Source organism: Equus caballus, chromosome 6 (assembly GCF_041296265.1).
Source record: "Equus caballus isolate H_3958 breed thoroughbred chromosome 6, TB-T2T, whole genome shotgun sequence".
Taxonomy (NCBI): Eukaryota; Metazoa; Chordata; class Mammalia; order Perissodactyla; family Equidae; genus Equus; species Equus caballus.
The window spans coordinates 87732963-87745293 of record NC_091689.1 but is presented as its reverse complement, the minus strand read 5'-3'; the positions used below and the strand labels follow the sequence as shown (position 1 = coordinate 87745293).

General features: G+C 52.5%; 1 protein-coding gene and 1 long non-coding RNA gene across 5 annotated transcripts; one reads left to right on the top strand and one right to left on the bottom strand.

Annotated features, from left to right (window-relative positions):
• Positions 1 to 4263: 4263 nt before the first annotated feature.
• Positions 4264 to 10053, top strand: LOC111774007 (retinol dehydrogenase 16-like). Of its 4 annotated transcripts, none has more exons than XM_023643831.2 (5): positions 4264 to 4713; positions 6739 to 6997; positions 8248 to 8411; positions 9226 to 9462; positions 9808 to 10053. In XM_023643831.2, exons 1-4 carry the CDS (start codon positions 4401 to 4403, stop codon positions 9441 to 9443), a joined length of 954 nt encoding a protein of 317 aa, XP_023499599.2. In that variant the 5' UTR covers positions 4264 to 4400; the 3' UTR covers positions 9444 to 9462; positions 9808 to 10053. The 4 variants fall into 4 exon arrangements, with proteins under 4 accessions (XP_023499599.2, XP_023499597.2, XP_023499598.2 ...); XM_023643829.2 differs by having other exon boundaries at positions 9793 to 10053; XM_023643830.2 differs by having other exon boundaries at positions 9772 to 10053.
• On the bottom strand, positions 5510 to 6855 carry LOC138924697 (uncharacterized). The gene is made up of 2 exons (XR_011439788.1): positions 6724 to 6855; positions 5510 to 5887 (listed from the first exon to the last, which is right to left on the bottom strand). It is a non-coding gene; the product is annotated as an uncharacterized lncRNA (long non-coding RNA).
• Positions 10054 to 12331: the final 2278 nt, after the last annotated feature.

Sequence of the window (12331 nt, the reverse complement as noted above, 5' to 3'; positions counted from 1 at the left end):
TGAGGCCTATGGGTTGTAACCATGAACGTGGGGAGTGGTGGGGTCTGTGTCTATGAGAAGAAGAGTCACGTGATGTCACAGGGGTCAAAGGATGAGTGACATGACCTGAGGAGGCATTGGACGGAGAAGTCAGGTCACTCCCTTCCTTCCCCAGAAGGGAGGGGCTAATGCTTCCTTTCCTGTATTTATCAGGTAGTGTGGGATCACAGGGTTAGACACAAGGATGGACAAAGAAGGAGAGGTGGCTAAGTGACTGGCAGGGCCCAGACTCTTCCCTGGGGACGTCAAGCCTCTCTCCTCAGCAGCAACCTCTCTCCCTCTCTGCCTATCTGTCCCTATCTGACCTTAACATCGCCCCCTTTCCTCCTCTGCCATCCTTAGGTTTCCCAGCCTGCATCCCCTCCCCACACTCTCCAGTGGAGGAGAGGATGAGTCCCTTCTGGACCCCAGTCTTTCACTTTCTACCAAGCTTTGTTGAGTCCCTACTGTGTGCTGGGCACAATTCCCTTAATTGCCAAGTGCTTCCTGAGGGCCCGCCTCTCTCCGTCTCCACTGTTCTGATGATGTTCTGAGAAGGGACTCCACAGAGAAGGCATTTGCAGAAAGTGATAGAGATTCCTGTGCTGAGTACCAATTGGAGTTGGCAGGTACCTTGCCAGGTGTCTTAGTTTCCCTCTGGTATTTGAAAGTCGAGGACAGGGAGCCTTTAGGGAACCTAGTGTAGAACAATGTCTGCATTCTTCATGAAAACACAAAGCGGGGTTAGAGGTAGCAGAGCCTTTTATTCTGAAATACATGTTTAGTGCTTGGTGTCAGACAAGGGACTGCTGAAGACACAGAGAAGATGGAGTAGGGCCTCAAGGATCTGCAAGTCCTTCAAAGCTCTGCTGTCAGTCCACTCAAGGTCAGTCCGGATCCCCCACACCAATGCAAAGCAAGAGCATCATGCTGGATCTGAAGTCTCCAGATTTTCATAATTCTGTTTATACACATACAACCAGACACACCACACAAACTGAAATTGAGTAAAGGATGGCTGATCACTTTAGAGTCTTGAGGGCATGTGTTCAGGAGTTTTGGACTCACTCCCCGGAGCCATCTCTGGAGTTTCAGAGAACTTTCAGGTTACAAACCCGTGGCCCTCCACGCTGGGCTCTATGTCGGGGGCAGGGCTGCACTCAGGTGGGGCCCAGGCCCCAAATGTGGAGTCTGACTCAAGGGTGCCAACTTAGACACAGTGGAACAACAATGGCCTTGAAACAGAAGCCCAATGCAAATGCGTCCAAGTCTTCACCCTCTTCCTTCCACAGAGCCCCATCCTCCTCCTTCTCGGCTTCTTTCCCTGGGGAGGGAGGAAGGTCGAGTCTGATGGAGCTGTGCAGGGCCTGGCAGCCATGCCATGAGAGTCCACGGTTGTGCCCCAATGGAGCTTCTCTGACTCCTTCTTCTCTTTGCTCTCCTGGCCTTTTCTGAGGAGCACAGGGTCAGTGACTCCTCACCTGCGGCTCTCTGGTCCCCACCAAGTGCCAGATCCCCAGCAACTGAAGGCTAGGTATGTCTTTACATTTTTGACCTCTACTCCAGGTAGTGGGGGCTGCGTATGTGTAGGACTGGAAACAAGCTTGCACAATTGACCCTCAATTCCTGCCCTTTCCATGCTCTCCTCTTTGTCACCTATCTTCCTCCCTTTCTGAAGACCCATACTGGGTGTGTTGCTGAGCACAAACTCAGGTTCATTTATCAGCCACATGAAGACCAATAAGTGGAACGGCAGGCTTATGGCAATGAAAGAGGTTTAGTATTGAGAGGTAGCCAGACGAGGAGATGAGAGTAAAAACCCAGGTTTACCTCCCTGAAGGGAAAAAGAGAGGGGTTTTAATCTGGGTTCTAGGTGAGGGAGGGGAAACCTGTGGCCTTGCTGGTTGGCACCTTCCCACCAGCCTGCCTTTGGCCCTGAAGACTGAGTTTCTTTTCCCTTGACTGTATGGACTTTCCAGTTAGTTTTCATCTTCAGGATGAAAGACCTGCATTTGGTCTTCTCAGGCTGAATCTTGACCTCTGGACCTTGATTTCCTGGGGAAGACTGCACACTCATATGCTAAGGAGCGACGGAAAGAGGTGGTTAGTTTTAAACAAGAGGCGATGGTGCTGGGTGTGCACAGCTGCAGTCAGCAAAGCTTCTCTCAAAGGTTTTGCTCTAAGAAAGATTTTGACTCCTTCGTTCTTGTTTTTAGGTGGAGAAGGGGCAATGGGTGGGTGGAGGATGCCCTGACTCTCGAGAGTGGCCCCCGCTGAGACTCTGCAGGGCACCACGAGGGGGCACCCACTTCAACTCCATAACTCACGGGGCTCACAGGTGCTGTCCTGGGTCCTGGCCCAGCTGCTGCTACCCAGGGTGTGGGAGAGGATTTGAGCCTCTGGATATGCAGTGCGGGATCTCAGTGCAGAGACTGGTGTAGGGTCCCGTCACCCGGGCCCCTCTGAAGGATTATTGGTTCTGGCCCCTGCAACTCCCAGGTGAGGGAGCATCACCCCAGCTTCCTGTTCTCTGTCTGCTCTCTCCCAGACTTTCAGATCGTTCCCATCTGGAATGGCCTCAAACTCCTTCATGACCCTAACACCAGGCTTGCTATCCGTCTCAGGATTCACAAGAGCGACGCAGCAAGCGTGAGGGCTGACAGATGTTTCTGCTGCGAGCCCTCCCGGCAACTTACGGTGGAAGGAATTCGTGCTCACTGACAAAAATGTCCCAAGTTCCTTCCCAGAAACCATGACCTTATCCCTTAGGAGGGTTTGGTGTCCCGATAGGATTTGCGCGTCGCCGTGGCCCTCTAAGAATTTCCTGGGCCCTTTCCTTGCTCCTGGCCTGCTTCCTCCCCCAGCCTTCGGGAAGCCCTTGTCGGAGGGTGCAGTCACCCAGGAAGCAGGGACAGACTGGTTTTGGCAGGACCAGCCTCTGTCAGGCTGCTGCTGCCTCCCACCTTGAGGGACAGGCTCCTTCAGGACTGCAGTCAGCTCCCTGCATAGAAAGGTTACGACTGAAAGCGAATCTGAGGCCTTGTCTGTCTTTCTTGCCTGCTTGGGTGGGTCTGGTTTCATCTGAGCCTCTGGTTTCTGAGGGGCAGCCTTTCCTTCGTCCTCCCAGGGCCTCTCCTCTTTCCTACTTACCAGTCAGAGCTGTGACAAATGTGGACGGTGAGGGAGACGCCCAGAGCAGTGACACTGGCTCCTGTCCCTGCCCCACTCACCTACTCCCTTCGCCACGCTGTGCCACCCCCTTTTATGAAATGGTGTCCTCCACCTCAGCATGAAGCCTCTCCAGGGAGAGCTGTTGTGGGTCCCGTATCTGGTCCTTTCTTTAGTCTCCTTAGGGGCAGCTCCCTCCTCCTCTCCATCATCCCCTGAGGCCAATGGAACTAATACCGGTCCAATTATTGGGGTTCACATCCCTGCCTGCTGGGTGAGGTTTATGTCACCATGTGCGTTGGTCCGTGTTCAAGTCAGTCTTTTCTGCCTTTGGAGTCTGTGTCTGAGTGGTCTGGGTTCCAGATGAGTGTCCAGGCAGGGGAGGGGCAGGAGGGGAGGGCAATGTAACTGGGGACCCAGAGGTCTTCTAGTGACAGGGCCTCACCACTGCATAAAGGAGGACTAACTGTTAGACCCACTTATGTCAGTCCCCCCGTTCAGCCCTCCCAGCATCTCGGAGAAGCCGCACAGCTGCACGTGTCCACCCCCACTGCCTCTTCTCCCCTTTCTTTGCCTCTGACCTCACACACCCCCTTTGCTCTCCTGAACGCCTTTCTGCAGAGAGAATTACTGTATCAGAAGGAGACCTAGTCCTTCAAGTCCTTTCCTTCTCCTTCTAACCCTAGAGAGGCTGACAGTGACTCAGATTTCTGAGGAGAGGGTGCTGTGTGCCGAGCCCTCTGAGGAAACCCAGGCCCTGAGAGGGTGCTGAATGTAAGTGTGTTGAATCCAGAGCGTCTTCCCACGAAGAACCTTCCTGAGGTCGGGAAGATCGAGCCCAGCGTGTTGGCAGACGAGGACAAAGAGTTCTGAGCCCTGAACCTAGAACAGAGTGGCCTGTGCCGCTCAGTGTGTGGCACCTGGACGCGGAGAGCAGATGGAATGAGAGGCCTGGGGCAGTGGGGCGGACAGTGATGCTTTCTTTCTGGGCAGGAGTTGGAATTTTCAAGGGCAAATGGTCAGCTCTTGCAAAAGTAGTCCAAAGGGCAGATAGGTAGGGAGAGAATAGAATGTTCCAGAAAGATAGTCATCAGGAGGGCAATTGGAGACTTCATGTCAGAGAGCCTGGAGGCCACACAGCCAGCACAGCCTCCTGATCGAGGATACCAGACTCTTCTGATCACAGCCTGTCTCTGTCTGTCCCCTGCAAAGCCATGTGGCTGTACCTGGCAGTGCTCGTGGGCCTGTACTACCTCCTGCGCTGGTACCGGGAGAGGCAGGTGGTGAGCAACCTCCAAGACAAGTACGTCTTCATCACGGGCTGTGACTCAGGCTTCGGGAACCAGTTGGCCAGGCAGCTGGACCTGCGAGGCTTGAGGGTGCTGGCCGCGTGTCTGACGGAGAAGGGGGCCGAGCAGCTGAGGGACCGGACGTCAGACAGGGTGCAGACGGTGATCCTGGATGTGACCAAGACAGAGAGCATCGCTGCAGCCACCCAGTGGGTAAAGGAGCGCGTGGGGGACAGAGGTAACACCCAGATTTGTCGGGTCTGTTTCTCTTCTGTCTGTGAAGGGAGACTTCTTGTCTGCTGCTGGGAAAGATCCCTAGGTGTTTTCCAGGACTCGAGGTCATACTCCCTTTCTTTCCCTCACGCAGTTCACCAGTCGAGCCTCTTCTCTTTCCACTGCCCCCTCCTCCCGTCCTCGGAGCTCTGGAGGTTTGGGGAGAGCTGCCCTGATGAGATACCAGATTCCCTGTCTGAGGTGCCCCCTCCTGTCTCGGCAGAAGTTCTGCATTTCTTGATGCTGAGCGCCCCGGGGGAGATCAGAGCCCACTTTCTGGAGGACGAGTGGAGATGGGGCACTGACCCCCAGGCTTGTGTGGGCGGCTGGGGCAGCGCTGGAGCCGGGCTCCTGTTCTCAGCACTGTACCATGTTCTTGCTGGGGACCCATAATCCTCCCCCAGGGAGTCACCGTCACACACATATCAGATGATGACATTGAGCTTTCAGGACTTGCTAAGGAAGGTCAAGAATCCAGTGCAAGTTCACATGCTCTCTCTCTATTTTTAAAACTACAATTGTGCCTGTCGTGTTATGCTGGAGGAAAAGAACATTAGTTTCTTTTTTCTAAGTATAAGTGTAAAACATGAGCATTGTGGAAGACACAGTAAAGTACAGGATCAAAATGAAACTCACCCGCAGTCTACCAGCAGAGACAAGTCCTGGGAACCTTTGACATAGACGGTGTTACACATTGCACACAGTTTCTATCCTATTCTTTTCATTGAAAGAAGATGAGCATTTTTACAATATAATTAAAATTGCTTCAAAAGATATATTTAATGATTAAGAATAATCTATCCCTTTGAATAGTATTACTTTTTAGAACAGTACCTCATGTATGATATGAAATCGTTTCCTCCATTTTATTCACATTCGCGACTCGTGTCCCGGTGAACTTTCCCAAATCTCTCTGTGTAACCGTGCATGTTGACTGGGTTCTTAGAAGCAGCATGTCTGCTGGGAGAATGCGTGTCCTGGAAGGGCAGCCTGTTTCTGAGCAGGGGAGGGACTCACCTTTCTGGCTCCATCTTGTGCCCTCCGTGGCCACAACTCCCCCGAATGCCTGCTCCTGCTGCCCCGAGGGCTGTTGGTGGGTAGCTCTTTAGTGTCTGTGCTCAGAATCGCGTCCTTGAGTCCTGCAGAGAGGTCTCCATGAAGCTGGGTGAATTGAGGGCTGAGGGGGAGGGGTGAGGGTGGCCTCCTGTGTGGGTGGGAGGAGAGGGGGCATTTTCTGGTGCAGAGGGTGAAGTCTGTGCATGGAGGGTGGGGGTGAGACAGCCTTGCCTCCCCCCATGGGCTGCCCCTTGGAATTGATCTCCCAGGTCCTACAGGACTCTTGCTCACTATTGCTGCAGGTGTTTCAAGGTCAGTCCCTGAGGTCACCTCCTGCCTGTTCTCACCTTCCCCCGACCTGGGGTTTCAGGTCTGCTTTACCCCACCAACTTCCAGCAAGATTTTAGTCATCTTTTTTTTCTTTTTGTCCATTACCTTTTGCCTTTTTCTTCCTCTCTCCCCACCCTTCCTCATTCTCTCTCTGTGTGTCTCTCTACTCCCCCACAGATATTTGTTGCACACTCACGAAAGGCGCTGTCTGGGAACTCTGAAAATGTAGGTGAGCGTTTATAATGCCTGCAGGACAACATTGATGTGTGAAAACCCAAAACATTACTGTCCGTGTTCCAGACTATGGACACACTAGATACCTCAACATCACTCCCTGCCTTCATTAACTGTGGGGTGATGGCCCATTGTCCACCAGGCAGCGATTGGGCCAGGCAGAATAAGTCAGGACAGAGGCACGCTTTCTGTCCTCCAACAACATATGGCGTCTGCACTCCCCAAACCCTACCAAAAGCATGGTGTTATCTGTTCTACTGACTCCCCATGCAACCTCTCTCATACAGTCCTCACGTGATTGGAAGGTGAATTAGAACCACAGCTGTGTCCTCACAATGCAGTGTTGCTCTCTCACCCCTGCTGTGTCCAGGACTGTGGGGCCTGGTGAATAACGCTGGCATTGCCGTGCCTGTGGCACCCAATGAGTGGCTGACCAAACAGGACTTCATGAAGATCCTCAACGTGAACCTGCTGGGGGTGATCGAGGTGACCCTGAGCCTGCTGCCCCTAGTGAGGAAGGCGCGGGGCCGCGTGGTCAACGTCTCCAGCGTCATGGGCCGGGTGTCTCTGCTTGGTGGCGGCTACTGCATCTCCAAGTATGGTGTCGAGGCCTTCTCGGACTCCCTCAGGTACTGGACTGGGTTAGAGGCCCTCCCTCAGTCCTCCTGCTTCTGTGCTTCCAGGCAAGCCTTTTCCTGGGTTCTTCTGTCAGGATCCCTCTCTCTTGCTCCGTGCTAGGTATTCATCGGGAAGTACTTTTTTATGTTCTGGGTTTTGTAATGGGCCCCAGGCCAGCAGACTTTTATTTAATCTATCCCTGCCCTGGAGGAGGGCCCATAGTCAGAAGGTATCTGAGGCAGAAGTGGAACTGGGATAAGGTGGCTGCAGAGAACATGTCTAAAACCCCTACGACATTCAGTTCAGGGAGCCCTTGAGGTGGAGGTAGAGTCTTAGAGTCAATTCAACAGATACTTCTTGGTACCTTTGTGAGTGCACAATCAACGTGTCTGAGGACATCAAGATTTGGTCCCTGACTAAACAGTGTGACAACTGAGAAAGGGACAAGTAATATAGAAATGTTGTGGCCATTTCATCTGACACTTGCACGAAATTAGCCATGGTGGCCCTGGTCCCATAGGTATAATGGCAGGGAACTGGATAGGGATCTGAGCTGAGGATGAAGAACTGAACTCGGTCACCTGGCCACCTGAGAAATAGGGTGTGAAGGCTCCCTGGATGAAGGAATGAAGTCAGGCAAGCCCAGGGTGAGTAATGGTTGAGCGCCTATGCTGCAGTGCCATCCAGGGGTAAAGGACAAGGCCCTTGCTGACAGGAGGGATGCTGTCCCCATGGAAGGGATTTAATCAGGGGAGCTACTTTGTCAAATCAGCGTCTACAGAACCGACTGGCTTCAGGGCAGAGGATGGCTCTGAAAGAAGGGGAGTTGAGACGATAGGCAGAGAGAGGCTCCTTAGGGCACAGATGGCCAGGCAGTTGACTAGAGCAGGCAAGGGGAGAGAGAGGATTGAGGAGAGTGGAGGAAGTTGGATGGGCAAAGTCTGGAGATAGATTGGATGTGAGAGGACACAGGAGGAGAGAGCAGTTAAGGGGTGCCTTGAAGTAGAATAGGGGTGAAGATTTAGAGCTAATAAGCAGATGCGTGTCAAATATGTGGAAAAATGTACCAACCTTCTAGAGAGATACGCCATCATCATCATTTTTCTCTCCCTTGCTACTGCACTTGAAACTTCTCAAGCATTTGGGTGTATGCCATTCAAATCCTGTGTTGAGGTTGCATCATTCTGTTTGCTTTTTGTTTGCCGTGTTTTGTCTCCCAAGGCCTCTGAAGTCCTTGCCCCTCTTCCTGTCTGCCTTGCAGGAGGGAGCTCTCCTACTTTGGGGTGAAGGTGGCTATTATCGAGCCTGGTTACTTCAAGACCAACATGACCAGGCATGAGAATTTTTCTCAGGGCTACCACGAGGCCTGGGAGCGGGCCCATCCAGAGATCAAGGAGATCTACGGGGAGAAGAGCCTGGCATCCCGTGAGTGAGCTGTGGACCATGGGGAGAGAAGCAAACCATTGTCTGGAAGCCTGGATGCATCGTTAGTGCCTCCTCAGGTCTCAGGCTCATGCTCCAGGCTCTGAATCACGCACGCAGCGGGGACGTTTAGCTCCATCCCGTTGTCCTGTGTGGTCCTCTCTGGTAGCCAAAGGAAATGATCCAGGTTTGTTAGGCCTGGGGGCTACTGTTTCATCCAAACCTCTCATTATCTTGAGGAGGAAACTGAAGCCACAGAGGGAAGATACCCCTTGATCCATGGCAAACTGTCTTTAGAGCTGCTGGTTTTCAGGTGCCTAGGTTTGCAGTGTTTGTGAAGACCTCCAGTTTATGCAGTGCACATACAGCCACGAGTTGCTTAACGGTGGAGACAGGTTCTGAGAAGTGCATCATTAGGCCATTTTGTTATTGTGCGAAGATCATAGAGTATAGTTACACAAACCCAGATGGTAGGGCCTACTATACACCTAGGCTGTATGGTCCTAATCGTATGGGACCATTGTATGGGGTGCAGGGGTGGCAGGCGGTCAGGACCTGTTTTATGCAGTTTGTGGTTTGACCAGAACATCCTTTGGCAGTGCAGCACTGTATTTCCAGGAGTAGAATCAGATGGGCTTAGTGCGGAGAGTGTTCTTGGGGTAAGAGTTGGTACACGCTGCCAGGCCATCCACGGATTCCATTTGGGGCATGATTTTATGGGCCCCAAGCGTTTTTAGAAACTTTTCTCTAGAGCTGATCTGAAAGTGGGGCAGTAGTGAAGTGAGAATATAATTGGATGGTGTCTCCTTCTTGACAGTCGTGAAGTTAGCGGTAATGTTCGAGCCGAGGTGGGGTCACAATTTGTGCTTGGTGACAGACTGCATGGAACATGCCCTGACCACCTGCCACCCCCGGACCCGATACTCACCTGGCTGGGATGCCAAGTTCATCTACCTCCCCATGAGCTACATGCCCTCCATCCTGGTGGATGCCATCTGCTACTGGAGCTTCCCAAGGCCCGCCAAGGGCCTGTAGCCCAAGCCTGGGGTGCACGGTAGGGTGGAGTTGGGTACTGTGTGAGGGAGGGATGCATCGGGGGGAGGGAAATAGAGTAGGCCTCCTCCCAGGGCTTCTCCCTGGACATTACTCAGGATTCTGGGGATAATTGGAGGAAAGAACCCAGTTTTGCAGCTGAGGAACAGGGCCTCTTGGCTCACATCCGTGCCCTGATCCTTGAGTGACGTCTCAAGGCTCAGAGTCTCGTGGCCCTTCTGCCACCCCGAGGAATCCACACTTTTGGGAGGGTGTGAGCAGCTGGACTCAGCCCCAGCTGAGCCTGCTCTGCCTCTGTCCTCCTCCTCAGTTGTACCTTGGCCCTGGCCAGTCTCCCCTCCCACAGGATGGAAAGGCCTGGAGAAGGAGAAGACCCCTCTCCACTGAAGACATCTGTGGACAGAGGTGGAGGTGTGGAGGGTGACCAACAGCCTGACCCATCAGCCTCAGGTCCAAGTCAGCAGACCTCGCTGCAAGGTGGTGTGCTCAATAGGGTTCCTGACAGAGGACACAGAAGTCACTGTTTGATTTGTATGAGTCAATGGTTTTCAATTCCTTATTTTTGCCTTAAAATAAATGTTGAAAATTTTAATGAGGCCTATGGGTTGTAACCATGAACGTGGGGAGTGGTGGGGTCTGTGTCTATGAGAAGAAGAGTCACGTGATGTCACAGGGGTCAAAGGATGAGTGACATGACCTGAGGAGGCATTGGACGGAGAAGTCAGGTCACTCCCTTCCTTCCCCAGAAGGGAGGGGCTAATGCTTCCTTTCCTGTATTTATCAGGTAGTGTGGGATCACAGGGTTAGACACAAGGATGGACAAAGAAGGAGAGGTGGCTAAGTGACTGGCAGGGCCCAGACTCTTCCCTGGGGACGTCAAGCCTCTCTCCTCAGCAGCAACCTCTCTCCCTCTCTGCCTATCTGTCCCTATCTGACCTTAACATCGCCCCCTTTCCTCCTCTGCCATCCTTAGGTTTCCCAGCCTGCATCCCCTCCCCACACTCTCCAGTGGAGGAGAGGATGAGTCCCTTCTGGACCCCAGTCTTTCACTTTCTACCAAGCTTTGTTGAGTCCCTACTGTGTGCTGGGCACAATTCCCTTAATTGCCAAGTGCTTCCTGAGGGCCCGCCTCTCTCCGTCTCCACTGTTCTGATGATGTTCTGAGAAGGGACTCCACAGAGAAGGCATTTGCAGAAAGTGATAGAGATTCCTGTGCTGAGTACCAATTGGAGTTGGCAGGTACCTTGCCAGGTGTCTTAGTTTCCCTCTGGTATTTGAAAGTCGAGGACAGGGAGCCTTTAGGGAACCTAGTGTAGAACAATGTCTGCATTCTTCATGAAAACACAAAGCGGGGTTAGAGGTAGCAGAGCCTTTTATTCTGAAATACATGTTTAGTGCTTGGTGTCAGACAAGGGACTGCTGAAGACACAGAGAAGATGGAGTAGGGCCTCAAGGATCTGCAAGTCCTTCAAAGCTCTGCTGTCAGTCCACTCAAGGTCAGTCCGGATCCCCCACACCAATGCAAAGCAAGAGCATCATGCTGGATCTGAAGTCTCCAGATTTTCATAATTCTGTTTATACACATACAACCAGACACACCACACAAACTGAAATTGAGTAAAGGATGGCTGATCACTTTAGAGTCTTGAGGGCATGTGTTCAGGAGTTTTGGACTCACTCCCCGGAGCCATCTCTGGAGTTTCAGAGAACTTTCAGGTTACAAACCCGTGGCCCTCCACGCTGGGCTCTATGTCGGGGGCAGGGCTGCACTCAGGTGGGGCCCAGGCCCCAAATGTGGAGTCTGACTCAAGGGTGCCAACTTAGACACAGTGGAACAACAATGGCCTTGAAACAGAAGCCCAATGCAAATGCGTCCAAGTCTTCACCCTCTTCCTTCCACAGAGCCCCATCCTCCTCCTTCTCGGCTTCTTTCCCTGGGGAGGGAGGAAGGTCGAGTCTGATGGAGCTGTGCAGGGCCTGGCAGCCATGCCATGAGAGTCCACGGTTGTGCCCCAATGGAGCTTCTCTGACTCCTTCTTCTCTTTGCTCTCCTGGCCTTTTCTGAGGAGCACAGGGTCAGTGACTCCTCACCTGCGGCTCTCTGGTCCCCACCAAGTGCCAGATCCCCAGCAACTGAAGGCTAGGTATGTCTTTACATTTTTGACCTCTACTCCAGGTAGTGGGGGCTGCGTATGTGTAGGACTGGAAACAAGCTTGCACAATTGACCCTCAATTCCTGCCCTTTCCATGCTCTCCTCTTTGTCACCTATCTTCCTCCCTTTCTGAAGACCCATACTGGGTGTGTTGCTGAGCACAAACTCAGGTTCATTTATCAGCCACATGAAGACCAATAAGTGGAACGGCAGGCTTATGGCAATGAAGGAGGTTTAGTATTGAGAGGTAGCCAGACGAGGAGATGAGAGTAAAAACCCAGGTTTACCTCCCTGAAGGGAAAAAGAGAGGGGTTTTAATCTGGGTTCTAGGTGAGGGAGGGGAAACCTGTGGCCTTGCTGGTTGGCACCTTCCCACCAGCCTGCCTTTGGCCCTGAAGACTGAGTTTCTTTTCCCTTGACTGTATGGACTTTCCAGTTAGTTTTCATCTTCAGGATGAAAGACCTGCATTTGGTCTTCTCAGGCTGAATCTTGACCTCTGGACCTTGATTTCCTGGGGAAGACTGCACACTCATATGCTAAGGAGCGACGGAAAGAGGTGGTTAGTTTTAAACAAGAGGCGATGGTGCTGGGTGTGCACAGCTGCAGTCAGCAAAGCTTCTCTCAAAGGTTTTGCTCTAAGAAAGATTTTGACTCCTTCGTTCTTGTTTTTAGGTGGAGAAGGGGCAATGGGTGGGTGGAGGATGCCCTGACTCTCG